The sequence below is a fragment of the Ranitomeya variabilis genome, chromosome 6, assembly GCF_051348905.1.
Source record: "Ranitomeya variabilis isolate aRanVar5 chromosome 6, aRanVar5.hap1, whole genome shotgun sequence".
Classification (NCBI taxonomy): domain Eukaryota; kingdom Metazoa; phylum Chordata; class Amphibia; order Anura; family Dendrobatidae; genus Ranitomeya; species Ranitomeya variabilis.
Window position 1 is genome coordinate 64,275,556 of NC_135237.1, and position 19,120 is coordinate 64,294,675.

Consider the following 19,120-nt stretch of genomic DNA (forward strand, 5'->3'; position numbering starts at 1 on the left):
TTCATATATATAGAACCCCATGTAGTGCATAGTTGAATCATATGTAAATCATGTGAAAGTCCCCCAGGGATGGATATATGGGAGGGCATAGTATTGTAACACAAGCACATCAATGTTTATCTTGGAAAAGCACTGAAACATTTTAAAGGGAATCTGTAAATAGATTTCACAAAACGCTGTACTTACTTGGTAATCACATATCAGAATACCTGTATAATCCTTTATATTAAAATAAACAGTTTATGAGGTAAGCTAGAGAGTGAAAGAGTTCATGAATATAAATGTAGTCATTCTCCACCCAGCATGACTGACAGCTGCAGCTTGTACTGAGCAGTGAGAAATCTCAGCAGGGAGGAGGCACACTGAGGAGCTGTCTGTCAGACTAAATGAGCAGTGATTGAGTTTAAACTTCCAAAAAGAATTATACAGCCTTTCTGATGTAGATTTTTAAATAAGTACACCAGCATCATCAGGACTGAAATATTTAGGTAATAATGTACACGGTTTGATTGCGAACTCTAGTGAGAGATCCACTTTCAAGTCATTCATGACACAGGATTTGCCTATTTGATAGGTGGAGTCTCATGACAGGTGATCTGTTCCTACCGGCTTTTCATATGTAAATATTTTGTTATTTGCTATGGTTCTACTTTTTACCCCACGCTGCTGAAGTCACTTTTTCTTCCTCCTACCGATTTTTTCCCCAGTTTTTATAATTTTGGAAAAAAAAAAATAACAGCAAAAAAGTCTTAAACAAGTCCGAATGATTTCTAAAATCGCACACAAGTAATTAATAAGTGTTAGCAGCCTACAGTCTTAATAATTATTGTTTATTATTGTGGTATTCTGTAGATATCAGTGACCTCACCAGCACAAGATCTCACCATGCCCACAATTATTCTCATATTAAAATAATTTGTGTTGTAAAATAAGATTTTCTGAGATATTTTTCATTATTTCCCTAATGAATTGGAATAAAAGTCAAGATTTCTGTCCTGGTAGTCTTCTTAAATGAAAAATGTTTTATTATAGTAATTAGGGGCTGATGCTGAACATCTCATTTACACATTAACTGGCAGCGAATGTCGGGTACTAAGGCAGAAAGAATTAATACTGTATAGAGCAGACAGGTGAGAATAGACTGCACACAATGTTGAGGAATCACTGAAAATGGAGCCGTTTATGGTCGGTTCTTTAATTTTCCAGTATTTCTATTTTCTATTTTTATTGTGAGCGGTTTTTATACCTTCACTCTACTGTCTTCTCTTTTTTTATAAAGATATTCATGATGTAGTCTTATATGAAAATTTTGAAAAGGTATCGCAACCATAACGTGGGGCAGATGATAAATGCTAGACCGGTGGTGACCTAACCGTCTGGCCCAGCCCTGATCTCACATTTATTCACCATCTGATAGAAAGATTCTAATGATGACAATAACTACTTACATTTTAACAATCTGTAATGTATATTTTCAGTTATTTGTATTTATAGATACTGGTCTTGTGTGTGTGTGTGTGTGTGTGTGTGTGTGTGTGTGTGTGTGTGTGTGTGTGTGTGTGTGTGTGTGCGTGTGGAGCAGGCTCAGGAGCTGAGACTGCTACAGTACATGCACAGCAGGTGCCAACTGTGTTATGCAGCCGCCATCTGCTTCTAGTGGCAGTGACTCTCATAGCGACACACAACGAACGGACATGCGCCCATGACACCTCACCTGCCCCACAACAAGATCGTGTGGTGCTGATATTTCACCATGCTAGCTGGAAGCCTACTGAGTGACCCCTTTGCTTCCATCTTGGTGCTCCTGTGGTCTTCATAGCAGACCGTGATCTGTCTTATATATTACAATACTTTAGTTGGTTGATTGCTTAAACTATGTTCTGTAGGAGAATTAAGAAAAACAGTGAAAAGTTAAAAAAAATAAATATAAAAGTTTAAGTCACAACCCATCCAAAAATTTTAAAAAAACCTGAAAAACATACAGTCAACATATTCTGTATCGCTGCCTTCATAAAAGTTTTATCTATAAAATATGAAACTATTTAACCAAAATGGTAAAGGTCAAAAATAAAAAAAAAAGAAATGTCAGAATTGTAATTTTTCAATCTTTTTGTCTCCCATGATAAAAATAAATATAAATATAAAGCAATCAAAAGGAAGTACATGCCCCAAAATGAAACACATACAGTTGTGCTTAACCCCTTCATGCCGCGGCCCTTTTTCGTTTTTGTGTTTTCGTTTTTCGCTCCCCTCCTTCCCAGAGCCATAACTTTTTTTATTTTTCCGTCAATATGGCCATGTGAGGGCTTATTTTTTGCGAGACGAGTTGTACTTTTGAACGACATCATTGGTTTTACCATGTCGTGTACTAGAAAACGGGAAAAAAATTCCAAGTGCGGTGAAATTGCAAAAAAAGTGCAATCCCACACTTGTTTTTTGTTTGGCTTTTTTGCTAGGTTCACTAAATGCTAAAACTATTTTGATTGATTGATTATGATTCGCTAGGTCATTACGAGTTCATAGACACCTAACATGACTAGGTTATTTTTTTATCCAAGTGGTGAAAAAAAAATCCAAACTTTACTTAAAAAAAAAAAAAAAAAAAAAAAAAGTGCCATTTTCCGATACTCGTAGCGTCTCTAATTTTCGTGATCTGGGGTCCGGTGAGGGCTTATTTTTTGCGTGCCGAGCTGATGTTTTTAATGATACCATTTTGGTGCAGATACATTCTTTTGATGGCCCGTTATTGCATTTTAACGCAATGTCGCGGCGACCAAAAAAACGTAATTCTAGCGTTTCGGATTTTTTTCTCGCTACGCTGTTTAGCGATCAGGTTAATGCTTTTTTTTAATTGATAGATCGGGCGATTCTGAATGCGGCGATACCAAATATGTGTAGGTTTGGGTTTTTTTTTATTGTTTTATTTAGGATGGGGCGAAAGGGGGGTGATTTAAACTTTTATATTTTTAATATTTTTTTCACATTTTTAAAAACTTTTTTTTTCACTTTTGCCATGCTTCAATAGCCTCCATGGGAGGCTAGAAGCAGGCATAGCCCGATCGGCTCTGCTACATAACAGCGATCATCAGATCGCTGTTATGTAGCTGAAATGCAGGTGTGCTGTGAGCGCCGACCACAGGGGGGACGCTCACAGCAGGCCGGCATCAGTAACCATAGAGGTCTCAAGGACCTCTATGGTTACCATCCTGATACATCGCCGACCCCCGATCATGTGACGGGGGTCGGCGATGACGTCATTTCCGGCCGCCCGGCCGGATGCGGTAGTTAAATGCCGCTGTCTGCATTTGACAGCGGCATTTAACAGGTTAATAGCGGTGGGTGAATAGCGATTTCACCCGCCGCTATTTTGCGCACATGTCAGCTGTACAAAACAGCTGACATGTCGCGACTTTGATGTGCGCTCACCGCCGGAGCGCACATCAAAGCAGGGGACCCGACATGCGCAGTACATGTACGGCGCATGTCGCGAAAGGGTTAATATGATTCTGCCTGTACACATTTACAGCCTAAGGCTACGTTCACATTTGCGTTGTGCGCCGCAGCGTCGGTGCCGCAACGCACAACGCAAACAAAAACGCAGCAAAACGCATGCACAACGCTGCGTTTTGCGCCGCATGCGTCCTTTTTTTGATTGATTTTGGACGCAGCAAAAATGCAACTTGCTGCGTCCTCTGCGCCCGGACGCGGGCGCCGCAGGGACGCATGCGGCGCAAAACGCAAGTGCGACGCATGTCCATGCGCCCCCATGTTAAATATAGGGGCGCATGACGCATGCGGCGACGCTGCGGCGCAGACCGCAAATGTGAACGTAGACTAATTTGGTTCAGTTATCATAAGCAGTCAAAAAAGGCTATATAGTGTAATACATAATGATAGCCAGTAATAAGTGTAACTAAGAGAAAGTAAGAGACATAAAGCAATAAACTCTGCAATAATCAGCAGAAGCAACGTAACACGTCTCCTGTAGTGACCGTTATGTAATTAAGAAGGTAAATTAGAATCATTTTTTCCCCACCAGGATTTTGATAAATGAGTCCCCAAATGACTGATTTCCTGAGGGATTTAGGTGCTGTGGTCATTATAATAAGTGTGGTATTTGGGTCCAGCCTTTAATGAAGAGCATCTGCTCCACAGAAAAACAATCTCTCTTCTCACCGGACAAGTCATTTATTATCTCCTTCTCAGAACACTCATTAGGAATCCAAATGCCACTTATTAAATCCTTCTAGACAAAAGAAGGAGTGCAAGGCCCCTAGTTGTATTGCACGGCATGAAAGAGCATTTCCCCTCAAAAAACACAGATGTCTTTTCGTTTTTAGTTGTTAAAGGGGTCCTATAAAGACCCCAGCCGCTAGGCCAGGTATCTACAGTCTTCTATTTATTCTCACCGCGCAACAATTTCTGTAAATGTATACTTGTCAGCTTTCATGCTATCAATGGGATCTTTCTTCATGAACATGCCCCCTTTTTCCAGGCCAGGCCCATTTCTCCCTCTACCCACTCCCCAAATGTGCATTTTTAATGATGAAGTATCCTATTTTCACATACTAAAAATCGTTCAGAAGCATGGATTTTTCAAAGTGGTTTAGGAGAAAGCTTTTTCACAACTCCTAATATTGTTGTGACCACTAGAGATAAGTAAATTAATGAGCTGTATGTCGACTTAGTGTCTAATTTTTAGGAAATAATCAGACTGGCTATTTCAAACAATTTTTGATTTGCTTTGCACATCGTAGAAGATTCCGTCAGCTTGACAAGGATCACATAGTCGAGCGGATTTTCCAATAATGCTTTCCAGCTATCACACCACATGGTATAGTACAGCCAATCAGGAGAGACTATTATAGCCAGCATAAAAGCAGATGCAGGGAATGTAGCAGCTGTTTTGTGGTGAATCTGGATAGTGAGAGCATGTCACAGCTCACAGCTTAGGAAGCGAGAGAAAGCCAAAATATACAAAAAGAACTACATATAGTGTCTATCAGCACCGCAGTGAATAAGATTAAAGTGCGAGGAAAGGAGAATAGTATGTTATGATAGGGCTAGCAGAACACACCTAATGAAAGTATATATTTTATTAGGATAGATGCGTTCGCAGCCCGGGGTCCACCGTGCAGGAGAACCTGCTGCTAGCAAATAGCGGAACTAATGGCGGTGTTAGCTAACTCTGTTACTTCACAGAGCAGCCGTGAACTCAAAGCGCTGCACCCTGTTAGACTCCACAGAGGCACAGGTTAACTGTCTAAACAAGAGCAGTCAGTGGTCTTGCACGCACACGAAACTCCTCGCCGGAGGAGCCAGCATTCTAAGGGCTTATTTCGGCCAGGTCCCTGAACACACAAGCATACGAACTCCTCGCCGGAGGTGCCAGCATTCTAGGGGCTTATTTCGGCCAGGTCCCTGAACACACAAGCATACGAACACCTCGCCAGAGGTGCCAGCATTCTAGGGGCTTATTTCAGCCGGGTCCCTGAACACACTCATACTAGACCACACTGGCGCAAAGTACATAAATGAAAGCAATACTAGCGGCCATGCAAGCCTTATATAGCTGCAGCAAGTAAAAGACCTTCCTAGAAGGAGAGACTGCCATACCTGAGCATGTGACCCTAAATCTCCACTGAGAGATCTTGCCCTGGGCATGCTCAGTGTGTGCCAAGCAGGACTTAGCCTTAGCACTTAAAGGACCTTCCTGAAAGGACCAATGGACTTAGCTGCAGTATCTGACCATGTGACCCTTGATCTCCACTGAGAGATCTTACTCTGGGCATGCTCAGAACGAGAAAAGCAGGACTTAGTCCCAGAAGCGTCTGCTCGCCGCTGCCCAGCACTGACTTCAATGGCAGAAGCAGGAAAAGCAGCAGTAACTCTTTGCACAGAGTGGGACTGAGCAAGACGCTGGGACCGACGTCTCCGCTGAGCAGACTCCACTGCGGCAGGAGAAGAATGGGAGACCGCAGCGGAGGTGGCTTGAGATTCCCCCTGTGCAGAGGCGGGAACTCGAACCCTAACATAGTATCATGCTTTTTTTTCAGAGCAATTGAAGGCTTTGATATGCTCAGTCTCTGCCACCTTTGGAAAAAAAAGAAATAGAACAGTAGAAGAAGCAGACAAATAAAAATAACACTGGGGAACACAATTTTTTAAGAGTTAGGTCAGACAACTGTTCTTAATTAATTTTTGGATGCTGAATCCAGAAATGATCTCAGTTTTTCTCTATCACGTCAAGTTTTTGAACCATAGGATTTTTGTCTTCTCAAAAATATGTAAACTATTGTACCTAAAAAGTGTTTGTTTTTTTTAATAGTACAAATATGAACAAAAAATGAAATATATAAGAAATAGGCATGACAAATGTTTTTTAACACTATCATGTTTTTACAAGTTGCCACGTAGCTCTATATGAGTCGAATTGTAATCAGATAACAAGTCTTATTACAGATATCAGTGCAATTGTGCTTCTCTGGCAGGTAAGTTGTGGAGGAAAAACTTGACGTGCTAGAAAAAACTGACTACATTTTTGGAATCAGCATTCCAATTTTAGTATAAATCAGCCCAAAAACCTAACTCAACAGAAAATTTTTTTCAAATTGTTCCCCAGTGGTCAATTAAGATTGTCTTTAGAACATACCAAGGTGGCCCCGATTCATCAAGATTAGAGATGAGTTGATCAACTTGCAGGTTTTCGGTACAGCCAGGGCCGTATTTGCCACTAGGCACTCGAGGGCACGTGCCTAGGGCGGCGACATTGCAGGGGCGGCACCTGAGCAAGGCTTTTTTTTTTTTTTTTAGTCCCGGGTCACAAACGCGACCGACCGCCCCGCTCCCGACCGCCTCTGAGTCCCACCCACCCTCCTTGAAGACGATACTCACCCTGCTCCAGCGATGCCTGGTCTCAGCGTCTGTAGCGTGTCCTGAGTGAGCAAGCACGTGGTACCGCTCATTAAGGTCATGAATATGCGCATATTCATGACCTTAATCAGCGGTACCACATGACCGCTCACTCAGGAAGAAGGCGCTGCGGCGGGACAGAGCCAGAGGGAGGATGTCAGTGCAGCTGCGCGGTGTGTGGGACAGCTGAAAGGTGAGTATGAGGGATGGGGGGTGGGGGGCGGGGGGATGAAGGAGGAAGGTAAGCCGCCCGAGCCATGCAAGATGGGAGAAGGAGCGGGGAAGGAGGTGGAGAGATGAGCCATGCATACCGGGGAGTATGAGCCATCAGCCATGCATATGGGGGGGGGAAATTATGAGCCATGCATACAGGGGAATATGAGCCATCAGCCATGCATACAGGGGGGAGAATTATGAGCCATGCATACAGGGGAATATGAGCCATCAGCCATGCATACAGGGGGGGGGGAATTATGAGCCATCAGCCATGCATGCAGGGGGGGGGGGGAATTATGAGCCATGCATACAGAGGAATATGAGCCATCAGCCATACATACAGGGGGGGGGGGAATTATGAGCCATGCATATGGGGGAATATGAGCCATCAGCCATGCATACAGGGGGGGAATTATGAGCCATGCATATGGGGGAATATGAGCCATCAGCCATACATACAGGGGGGGAGAATTATGAGCCATGCATACGGGGGAATATGAGCCATCAGCCATACATACGGGGGGGGGAATTATGAGCCATGCATACGGGGGAATATGAGCCATCAGCCATACATACAGGGGGGGGGAAATATGAGCCATGCATACAGGGAGGGGGGTGGAGAGATGAGCCATGCATACAGGGGGGAGGTGGAATATGAGCCATGCATACAGGGGGAGGTGGAATATGAGCCATGCATACAGGGGGGGGGGAATATGAGCCATGCATACAGGGGGGGGAGTATGAGCCATGCATACAGGGGGGGAGTATGAGCCATGCATACAGGGGGGGAATATGAGCCATGCATACGGGGGGGAATATGAGCCATGCATACAGGAGGGGGGGTCATTATACAGTATGAAGAACTGTGTGTGGCCATTATACAGTATGGAGCAACATGTGTGGCCGTTATACAGTATTGAGCATCACGTGTGGCCATTATACAGTATTGAGCATCATGTGTGGCCGTTATACAGTAAAGAGCATCATGTGTGGCCAATGGTCATTATACAGTATTGAGCATCATGTGTGGCCGTTATACAGTATGGAGCATCATGTGTGGCCATTATACAGTATTGAGCATCATGTGTGGCCGTTATACAGTATGGAGCATCATGTGTGGCCATTATACAGTATTGAGCATCATGTGTGGCCGTTATACAGTAAAGAGCATCATGTGTGGCCGTTATACAGTAAAGAGCATCATGTGTGGCCAATGGCCATTATACAGTATGGAGCATCACGTGTGGCCATTATACAGTATGGAGCATCACGTGTGGCCATTATACAGTATTGAGCATCATTTGTGGCCATTATACAGTATGGAGCATCATGTGTGGCCATTATACAGTATGGAGCATCATGTGTGGCCATTATACAGTATTGAGCATCATGTGTGGTCATTATACAGTATGGAGCATCATGTGTGGCCATTATACAGTATGGAGCACTGTGGCCATATTGTTTCGTTTATAATTATTGTATATAAAACAGTGTGATCAGCAGTGCTAAATGGCTGTGGTTGGGACGTGGATATGGGTGTGACTAGTTGTGAAATGGGTGTGGTCAGAGGCGTGGCCTAAAATTTGCCGCGGCGCGCTACGCGCGCCCCACACTTTGTACCTCCTTCCCTTCTTCAAAAGTTGGGAGGTATGGTACCGCATTTGCCAGATCATGGCAAGTGCCGCAAATCCCATAGGGAATGAATGAGGCCGAACGTGTTGCTGCAAGTGATCCGTTACGTGGCACATGCAGAAAAACTGCCGGATCTGCTGCAAAAGGCGACTTTCACATCAGCGATTCTTGCTAAAGTCACTGCCGATAGTGTCATACTCACCAAAGGGGGAGGCAGCACTAAAAGTGCCTAGGGCAGCAGAAACCCTAAATACGGCCCTGGGTACAGCATCCAGGTTAATGGTACCCAGAAAGAAAGCCCGCAAATCTCTTACCTTCTGGCGTCACCAGTGTGGCTTTTGATTAACCAGGGCTGTCAGGAATGTTGGAAAGTAAAAGATTTGCGCGGCTCTATTCTATCCGCCATGTACCACTGACCTGGACACTAGACCGGAGTCCCACAAATAGATCCTCTTATCTCTAATGAAGACCCATTGTTTTTCATGTCAGTCTTAATGAGGGGGTGGAGTGGATTGTGGGGTACCTGATTCATTTAGAGGTGCGTGCTTCTTAATGAATAAAGAGAGGTGCAAATCTTACTCTTGACTGAGACTGGAGTAATATTTGTGGCGTAAGGTACACCTCCGGTCATCGTTAATATAATGAAGTGGGTTGCCCACGCCCTGCCATGCCCCCATCTCACCTCAGCTCAGCCCATTTTGGTGGATCTTGGCAAATATGGAGTGAAAACGCCAAAAAGTTACAATTTTTTTGTGCAACGTTGTGCAAAAATGTTGCTACTTTTATGCGTTTTTTACTCCAATTTTCTGGCACAAAAGCTTTGATGAATCGGAGCCTAATAAGTGTTCTGTTACAGTATAAATATTACAGACCATTCTGCAAATATACTGTGTCGAGTCTTCATGCGAATCTGTCTAGATCCATATTATGATACCTATAGATTTCTATGTACCTTTTTCAGAGTAATCACTTTCAAGGCTCAATTTCTATCTGGGTGTAATTATTATGTAATTAAATGGATTAAAAAAAAGTCAGCATTTTTTTTAATAAGAAAATGTGCCTTTGTAGTCCATGGGCCGTTTCTAATATTGCCACTCAACTTCATTCATATAAAGTGGGATAAGTTTCAATAACGGACCACAGTGTATTGTGACAATTTTGATGGTAATTTTCTATTGCAATTTTTTTTTTTAAATATTCTGTTTTAGTTTTTTTCAGAATTTTAATAATCGAATAGTCAGTGCATTTCAGTGCTAAGCTAGTAGTCAGGTTTTAGTCCATTTGCTTTGATATTTTTTTTTGTATAGCCTTGCATACAGTACATACATACATAAGATAGTTGTTTTCATACTCAAAAGTCAGATCCCAACTCTAGGGAAAATGGAGAAAGCTGTGTGGATGTCTAACTAATTGTGGTGGCAGGTGTAACATGTTCCAACCATTAAATATGTTACATAAAAGCTATGGGGGCAAGGTGAGAGTACTGAGTAGCAGATGCATTGCTTACCCATCTGCAGGTTGCTGTCAGGCAGGGTACAAGCTGTTACAGTTTACTATTTTGCATCAATTATATTCACCTCTTGATGTTGATATGTGTGATACGTTAATATTATTAACTGTTTGTTTATTCTTTATGTATTGTTTGTGTTGTTACTAAAATCCATGGAGACAGTCAAAACACATTAGAGTTGGGGTTAAAAAGAGAGATTACTAGACTTTCTCATGAAGACAACCCCTGTCTATATACTTTAGTAGAGTTTATTGGCATTATACAGTTGTTTCTTGTCTAGCAGAGATGGCCTTTCCATGAATTACTCGATCAGCCCTTCATTTCAATAGATAATTTGTAATACCGGGATTACGAAAATAGTTAGCTGCGGGTGAAATTTATAGTTAGATCCAGCTTACACCCAGTGATAACAGGCACTGGAGTTAAAGAAGCAGACAACCACTTTAATAGAGAATAATCTGAAAAAGTTAGACACCAATGGGACATAGAATCATAGATTGTTAGAGTTGGAAGGGACCTCCAAGGGTCATCATGTCCAACCAGTATGGCTTCTGACAGGTCACTGATCCCTCACTGACCTACCCCTAGTTACATTATATATATATATCTTTAGGAAAAAAAATCTCCTGCAGCAGGCAGATAAATGGAGAAATGTACAAACTGAACTGAGAGGATCTTCTTTTTGTATTCACATAGATGGCGTCATGATCCAGGCCGAGTTTTTGGTTTGTCTTTCCTTTCCCGATCTGTTCATGTCAGGGGTTAACGTTCCCTGCCTCGTTCCCTTGTCCGGTCTGCTATATCTTGGTGCTGCAACTTTGTGCAGTGCTAGTTATATTGCTTGCCATCAGCATGCTAGCTGGCTCTGGTGAGTTCATCTGTCCTGCTGCACTTTTCTGACCCGACCCATATCTGCTGTCCTTCCATCTACCCGTTTCTGCTCCTTTTCCCTTGTATGTTTGGATTCCTCGGTATTGATTTTAGCTTGGCTCTGACCTGATTTTGTCTCTCCCTTCTGTATCCCTGCTACTGACCGGTACTGATCTTTTGCTCTCGTCTGACTCTGCTCCTTGGTTTTCCCTTGATATTGCGTTATCTCCTGGTATTGACTCGGCTCTCTGACTACTCTGCTGCCACCTAGTGGTAGCTTTGCTGTATTACTGTGGGTTTGCTTCATAGCAGGTTATTCAGCTCACTCTCCACTCTGTTGCCATCTAGTGGAGTCTGTGTTACTATGCATTAATCCTCAGTACTACAATTTGTGATATCACTCTGTCGGTAAAACTTAAAAGAAATGCCTGCGGGGTGCTTTAAAGAGAAAATAAAAAGTAAGCTTACAGAAATTAGTAGCTAACTAAAACAAAACCTTGCAAGAAGTTTACAGCTCTGTGCTATGAATAAATTGATAAAGAGGTGAGCAGATAGCTTTCAGGCCTTTGTGATTCAGAATAGCAAAGGAATGATCAGATCCAATTTCCATTAAATGAGGCAGTCATGGGAGTCATTCATTTTGATAAGCCCACAGCTGAATGGGAACTGTCCAAGCATTGACTGCTTGTGTGAGGGCGGCTGTCCCAATTCCAATATTTATGAATAAATAAGAATCCAGTCTGTTCTATGTGCTGAAAAACACGAGGATATTGTTTGCAACATTGGATCTTAAAGGACCTTTTTTTTTCAATGCTTATGGCCGGTTTATAGAAGGTTTCCATACCTTGTTGAATATATACCATGTAAATGGCATAAGGAGAATGAGCGTCATCACTGAAAATTAATATTACAGTGCTGTGCTACAGTAGGCAATTAATATTTGTGAAAACTTCAGTATTTTGTTAAAAACATTGTTTTTTCCAATGTTCTACTGATCCTGGATGTAATAGTACAAGATACATATGTAATTCTGTTCATTTTTATTTAACCAGTAAACCAATTAATGAATACAGCTATTATAATCCATAATTTGCTAATATGTTATATTACTTTTTTACAGCTGTTAGTTTCAGCTAAAATAAGTATGCAGATAGTCTTAGGGTACCGTCTCACAAAACGATTTACCAACGATCACGACCAGCGATACGACCTGGCCGTGATCGTTGGTAAGTCGTTGTGTGGTCGCTGGGGAGCTGTCACACAGACCGCTCTCCAGCGACCAACGATGCCGAAGTCCCCGGGTAACCAGGGTAAACATCGGGTTACTAAGCGCAGGGCCGCGCTTAGTAACCCGATGTTTACCCTGGTTACCGTCGTAAATGTAAAAAAAAAAAACAGTACATACTCACATTCCGGTGTCCGTCAGGTCCCTTGCCGTCTGCTTCCCGCACTGACTGACTCCTGACCGGAATGTGAGTATGTACTGTTTTTTTTTTTTTTACATTTACGACGGTAACCAGGGTAAACATCGGGTTACTAAGCGCGGCCCTGCGCTTAGTAACCCGATGTTTACCCTGGTTACAAGCGAACGCATCGCTGGATCGCTGTCACACACACCGATCCAACGATGACAGCGGGAGATCCAGCGACGAAAGAAAGTTCCAAACGATCTGCTACGACGTACGATTCTCAGCAGGGTCCCTGATAGCAGGAACGTGTCAGACACAGCGATATCGTATGGATATCGCTGGAACGTCACGGATCGTACCGTCGTAGCGACAAAAGTGCCACTGTGAGACGGTACCCTTAGATGTTCTGTAAGAATCTGTTCTATAGATAAGATTTAATCACAAAGATAAGACGCCTCAAAGTCTCCTCCGACATAATTATGCTTGAAAACTAATAATTGTTGGTTTTGCTGACAAATTGTTTATTACTGACTTCTATCATTCCTTGGTCTGCACATTCCCAGAAACTCCATCTGTGAGCCAGAATTTACCCTTTTACAGCACTTCAGATCCCTCTGTTATATTCTTATAGGTCTCCATATACATCTATATCTCTTATCTTTATCTATCCTTATTAATTATAACATATTCTAAATACATTTCATTCTTTATCAAGATCACATATGAAGACGGTATCTTCGCTAATGCAGATTTCCATATTAGTAGCTGCTCCCATAATCCAGTTGGAGAGTTAAGACACCTATTCACTTAGGGGTAGAGACAGTCAAGGGCACCGGTTTTGGAGGCCTATTATCTTATGTGTATGGGGACAGACATCTCCGCTCTCCACCAACTGATGATGTCAGTGTGAAAATGGGTCAGGCAAGTCAACATGCTCAATCCTTTGGTCTCACAGGAGATGAGTTTCTCCTTATTCCCCTATATGTGTGGGGAGATCAGGAGGAAGAGGTATTGTCTGATCAAGCTTTTTTTCTGACAGGTCTATGGGAACCTTGATTTGAATGTTCGCTATTTGGTGGAAAATTACTCTTCTGCTCATACATACGACACAATCAGTACAATCAGGACTTTTTTCTACAGAATACTGGTATTTCGGCACTGTTGTACCACGTGGCTCCAGGCTTTTCGTTGTGATTCTTATTTCATTGTAACAATTTTTTTTTTCTTACCATCAATCTAATTTGTGAGAAGTTTTTGAACTTCTATGAATAGACAGTGTGGATTATGAGATTGTGAAGTTCATCATATTGGAGACAGAAATGAAATGAAGCGAGCAGTAACTTTTTACAACATGTCAGCTGAGCTCTCCTAACAATTTGCTATCCTCATAGATAGGCCAGATGAAGTGTGTGGGGCTCATTGTTCGTTGTGGGGATTGGCGAGTTGAGAATACACAATGTTGACAGGTCTCCAGCAGTGATGGTTAATCGGTAGCTGGGTGTCCCACAGTACAGTTCCACTTTAGTGACATGGAATTAATGTGCTAAAAAAAAAAGAGTCACTGTGATCTTGTTCATCCAAGGAAAGTAAATTATTATAATTGGGTTGAGAGCCAAGAGCAGCCGCTAGGTGTAGTAACGTGGACAAAGAACACAGGGAATTACCATACGTTACTTCTCAACATTCATCTCCGATTTTGTTGCCTTAATGAAAGTTGTCTTGTCCTTTCTTTTTTTTTGTTAAACCCCGGATGTGACGGAGTGACCACAATTGATTGGGAATGACACTACAAGAATATAGAGTTTGACAATGAAAAGTGACTGTTTGGTTCACAACATCCGACTGTCTGTTTATACGTCTGTCATTCATGTCTGTTATTGCCACAAATTTTGGAGCAAAATTTACCAAGATAAATTATTAAAAACTGGGTTAGTTAGTGGAAGAATAAAAAACAGTCATACGTGTCTTTCACTACAGTTATTATGTGTTTAAGATGCTTTTTGCCTTACAAGACAAAGGGGAATGGCTTGGTGCTAAGCGGAATGGCTTATGCTACCAAGAGTGACAAAAATTTCACCAAACTTCCGGCACAAAAACGTAGCAAAACACATTGATATGCAGTAAACCAAGATAACTGATATACCTTATAAAGTTAATCAAAAAGGATAATAAATGTGCAGACTATTTTTTATTATTTAAAGACACCATGAATATTTTTTTTCATTAAATCGGTGTATATGTGCATATAGTGTAGTGTCGGTGTATTAATTTAATTACCTATCGCTGCCTTCTTTGAGATCTAGTACAGTTACTTAGTGACATCGCCGCTCTGCACTCTCTCCACGTCACACTGTGACACAGAAGTGGCTTTTACAATGTAGTATGAAGTGTCAGAGAGGAAAAATGGAAAATATGAACGGCTCACCTATGAGTGAGCGCACAGGATCCCAATTCCAAAAGGAGAAGAGATCTACAACCAGCGTTTGATCTAGCACTTCAATAAAATTTAAGACTTTTAATTTCATCATTTTAAAAGCATGTGTCACAAAGATTTTTGGACATCATCGATATATTGGAACATTCAAGGAATCGTTCCCAGGGAGACTATAATTCAGGTTGGCGCGTTTCGAAGTGATACTTTTTACTCTTTGAATGGAGCCATCCAAAACTACAACTCGTCTCGCAAAAAACAAGCCTTCACACGTTTATGTCAATAGAGAAATAACAATGTTAAAGCTCTTGAAAGAAATTGAAGTCCTTAAAGGGTTAAAGTGTAAAAATAATAATTTCTGAGTACCGTACATATGTCACTTCCATAATTGTTGTGTTCTGTGAATTGCTCGTAGCTTTTGTATATGTTTCCTATACATTAAATCAAATTGCAAACATGATGTAAGGAAAAAAAAATTTTTTGATGAACAATTACAGTTCTGATTGACGCAAGAAGAATCATTTTACAAATGTTACCAATGACTAAGAGCACACAATATATAATTAACAACCTTGTACTTGAATAAACAGTGAAGCAGCCGCGTACGTAAGTGAAGTATCGGAATAGAGAGAAAGCATGGCAGAATGAGACATCATGCGCACTACTCTATTCAGAGCCTGGCCGTCCTCGCTACCTTGCATCAAACTCTTTTGAGTGCATTGAATTTTATTCTATTATATTCGTCTCTTAGGAGATGAAGCTGGAAGTTTTTTTGTAAACTTCTATGAACTATTTACAGAGAAGTAAGCCACATACTGAAATCAGAATGAGACCTCTTTTTTTGCGGTTGGCTCTTGCTCTATGGCTGGCCATAAACATTAGATAACTGTCAGCTGAACGATGGCTTGGCCGATCATTCGGCTTACAGCCATCTCAACCTACTCTCCCATACACAGGAGCGCTCGTTTGATCAATCGGCAGTATGAAATCGGACATACATGATTGACCTCTTTCCTGACCATCAATGCACTGGTGCCCCCATACACATTAGACCGTTGGCCAAATCAGTTAGCGTTTTGCCAATCCGTCTAATGTGTATGGGGGCCTAATTGGATTATTCCCTGCTATGGGCAATTGTATATGTTATGTGAATATGACCTTTAATTCTACTGCCATTCGTGGTCAGGCCACGTTAACACATTCAGTATTTGGTCAGGATTTTACATCAGAATTTGTAAGACAAAACCAGTACTTCAAAAGGTTGATAAAAAAAGGACAAGGAAGATTTCATACAGCGATCCTGGGGTTAAACAGTTGCTCCTGGGAGTGCCAGCACCAGGGGTGTAACTATAGGTGGTGCAGAGGTTCCAATCACTCCTTCACCCTGGAGTCTAAGGAGCCCCGAAAGGTTCTTTTGGCCCATATGAACAGAATATTGCTATTAAAGATCTGTTATCATTGGGGTGGGGTGGATGAGTATTTCGCATTGGGGCTTGTGAGCTTTAAATTACGCCACTGGCCCAGCACATACAATGAATGCCACTCCAAATAACCTCGGGCTCACCACGATTTTACTGGTGAAGTGACCGGTGGTCAGTTCAGAGATCACAAACATTGTGGGAAAACCTTGTTAATGCGGATGTATTTTTTATATAACAATGTATATATTGGTGAATTTATATGCTTCAGTAATTCATGTGATCCAACACTTTTCAGCTAAATTTGCTTTCCTCACAGTCGTCTCACTGACTACCCTAGTGAAATTGCAATCACAAATCTTTTGGAGTGCTAAAAATAATGTTCAGAAGATCAACAAATCACTATATGTAATCATAATCACGTGATGATCAGCAATTATAAGCGGAGCTACCATTACCATTTTGACTCTTCTTTATTATTATCATTGTTATATAAGATCTGACACTCCGGTGTTACTGTATTTCATAAGGATGTGTCTCTTTTACTTTTGGGGAAACAAGAGTAGGGAGTGTCAGCAGTGTAAGCAGAGGATTATAATCTTTTTATTGTGTCCCTTTAGGTTTATCTTGGAAAGATGATTACACTCAACACATTATAGCAAGTGAATTCTCAAATATACGTAAAGTCTACAGCAGACAACCGGATTCTCTTCCATCCGAAGCTTCCAGCAATTCAAGGTAAGAGACTTGTAATTACATAGCTAGGTACTGTACAGTAGGTTGAAAAAAGACATAGGTCCATCAAGTTCAACCTTTCTCCTCCAATTAAACATTTTTGTCACTACATTATCTATAATCCACAATTTTACATGTACTGAGGAAATCATCCAGCCCTTTTTTTAAAAGCTGTTGTAGTGTCTGCCATTACTACCTCTTGTGGTCGGCATTCCACAGTCTGACTGCTCTAACTGTAAAGAACGCTTTCCTATTTAACTGCCGGAATCGCCTTTCTTCCACCTGTAATGACTGCCCCCTGGTCGTTAGTATTGTCATTGGAAGAAATAAGTCATGTGCCAGTGTTTTGTACTGACATCACATACAGTTCTGGCAAAACTGCAAAATGTTTAGTTTGTCTGATTTTTCTCTTTATATGTATGTTTTTGAGTAAAATGTAAATTGTTCTTTTATTCTATAAACTTCTGATAACATGTCTCCGAATTTCCAAGCAATAAATTTTGTATTTTTTTTCTGACAAAGAAAAGTGGTCAAAAAAAAAAAAAAACAACAGTGCTTTCAGACCTCAAATAATGCAAAGAAAACAAGTTCATAATCATTTAGAAACAACAATACTAATGTTTTAACTCAGGAAGAGTTCAGAAATCAATATTTTGTGGAATAACCATGATTTTTAATCACAGCTTTCATGCGTCTTGGCATGCTTTCCACCAGTCTTTCACACTGCTTCTGGTGCAAAAATGTAAGCAGTTCTTCTTTGTTTGATGGTTTGTGACTATCCATCATCCTCTTGATTACATTTCAGAGGTTTTCAATGGGGTTCAGGTCTGGAGATTGGGCTGCACATGGCAGGGTTTTGATGTGGTGGTCTCTTAATTTTTGCCAGAGCTGTATATTTATACATGTAAATGAAATACTACGTCTTTTTCCGAAGCTAAACGAGACCAACCTTTCCAACTTCTCATCATATGAGAGGCCTTCCATCCCTTGTAATAATCTAGTTGCCCACCTTTGAACTGACTCTAACTTCTAAATATCCTTTTCATAATGTGGAACCCTAATGCCATATTCTAGATGTGGCCGCACCAGTGATTTATAAAGGGGTAACAATATGTTGGGATTGTGGGATTTTCTCTCTCTTTTTATACACCATAAAATCTTGTTTGCTTTTGCAGCTGCTGCTTGACATTGAGTACTGCTGCTCAGCTTACTGGTACCTATAATGCACAAGTCCTTCTACTGTTCTGTAAATGTATTGTTTTTTTGAACATTCAGTAAAATACAAGTAATCCCACATATAACTGTATGGTATATATATTCTAACTAAAATCTACGCGGCCTTGGAGATGGTAACCACCATGATACTTGACGGAGATAATGAATAACATATGAAGAAAGGTATTGATTAATCTGTTAGTTTTATTCTGATTGCCATATGGGAGTCAGACAGGAAGTTTTATTTGCCTAATATGAGACAATTGAAGGCCTCTTCCCTTATGAGATGATTGATGTCTTCCTATAGATGAACGCCAAGGTTCCCCTAAGCTTCATGGCTATTAGGAAACTTCTCTCTAAACCTGACAATCCAATATAATGACTAATAAATAATTCTGTATTATGCCAAATAATTAACCATAATTAGCTAAGGTACTTATTGGGTTTACAGGAATATCAACAAAGTCTAGGACAGAGACATGCTTAATGTTTTCAACCCTGGTGATAAAGGGCCAGTGAAGAGGTTAATCTGTTTCTCTGATGATCTACAGTAAAGAATGAGCAACTGTCAGGAGCCCAAATGGTCTACTGCAGAGGAATTGGTCATTATCAGCGTTCCTCAGAGCAGCAAAGGACAGAGAAGTAATTAAATACATCATCCTTGGTAGTCTCGGGCAGTAATTGGGTTAATATTAGCATTCCTGACATAGAAAGTGCTCCATACAGTTTAATGGGCTCAGAAAGTTTTCCATACAGTATAATAGCCCCACAT

At 41.2% G+C, this 19,120-nt stretch overlaps 1 protein-coding gene across 1 annotated transcript in view; it reads left to right on the plus strand.

Annotated features, from left to right (window-relative positions):
- The window catches only part of PTPRN2 (protein tyrosine phosphatase receptor type N2), a 1,208,901-nt gene that overhangs the window by 334,943 nt on the left and 854,838 nt on the right, over positions 1–19,120 (plus strand). The window contains exon 4 of the mRNA XM_077268574.1: positions 17,019–17,136. Coding sequence (XP_077124689.1) covers positions 17,019–17,136 — 118 coding nt within the window. The remainder of the gene's footprint in view (positions 1–17,018; positions 17,137–19,120) is intronic.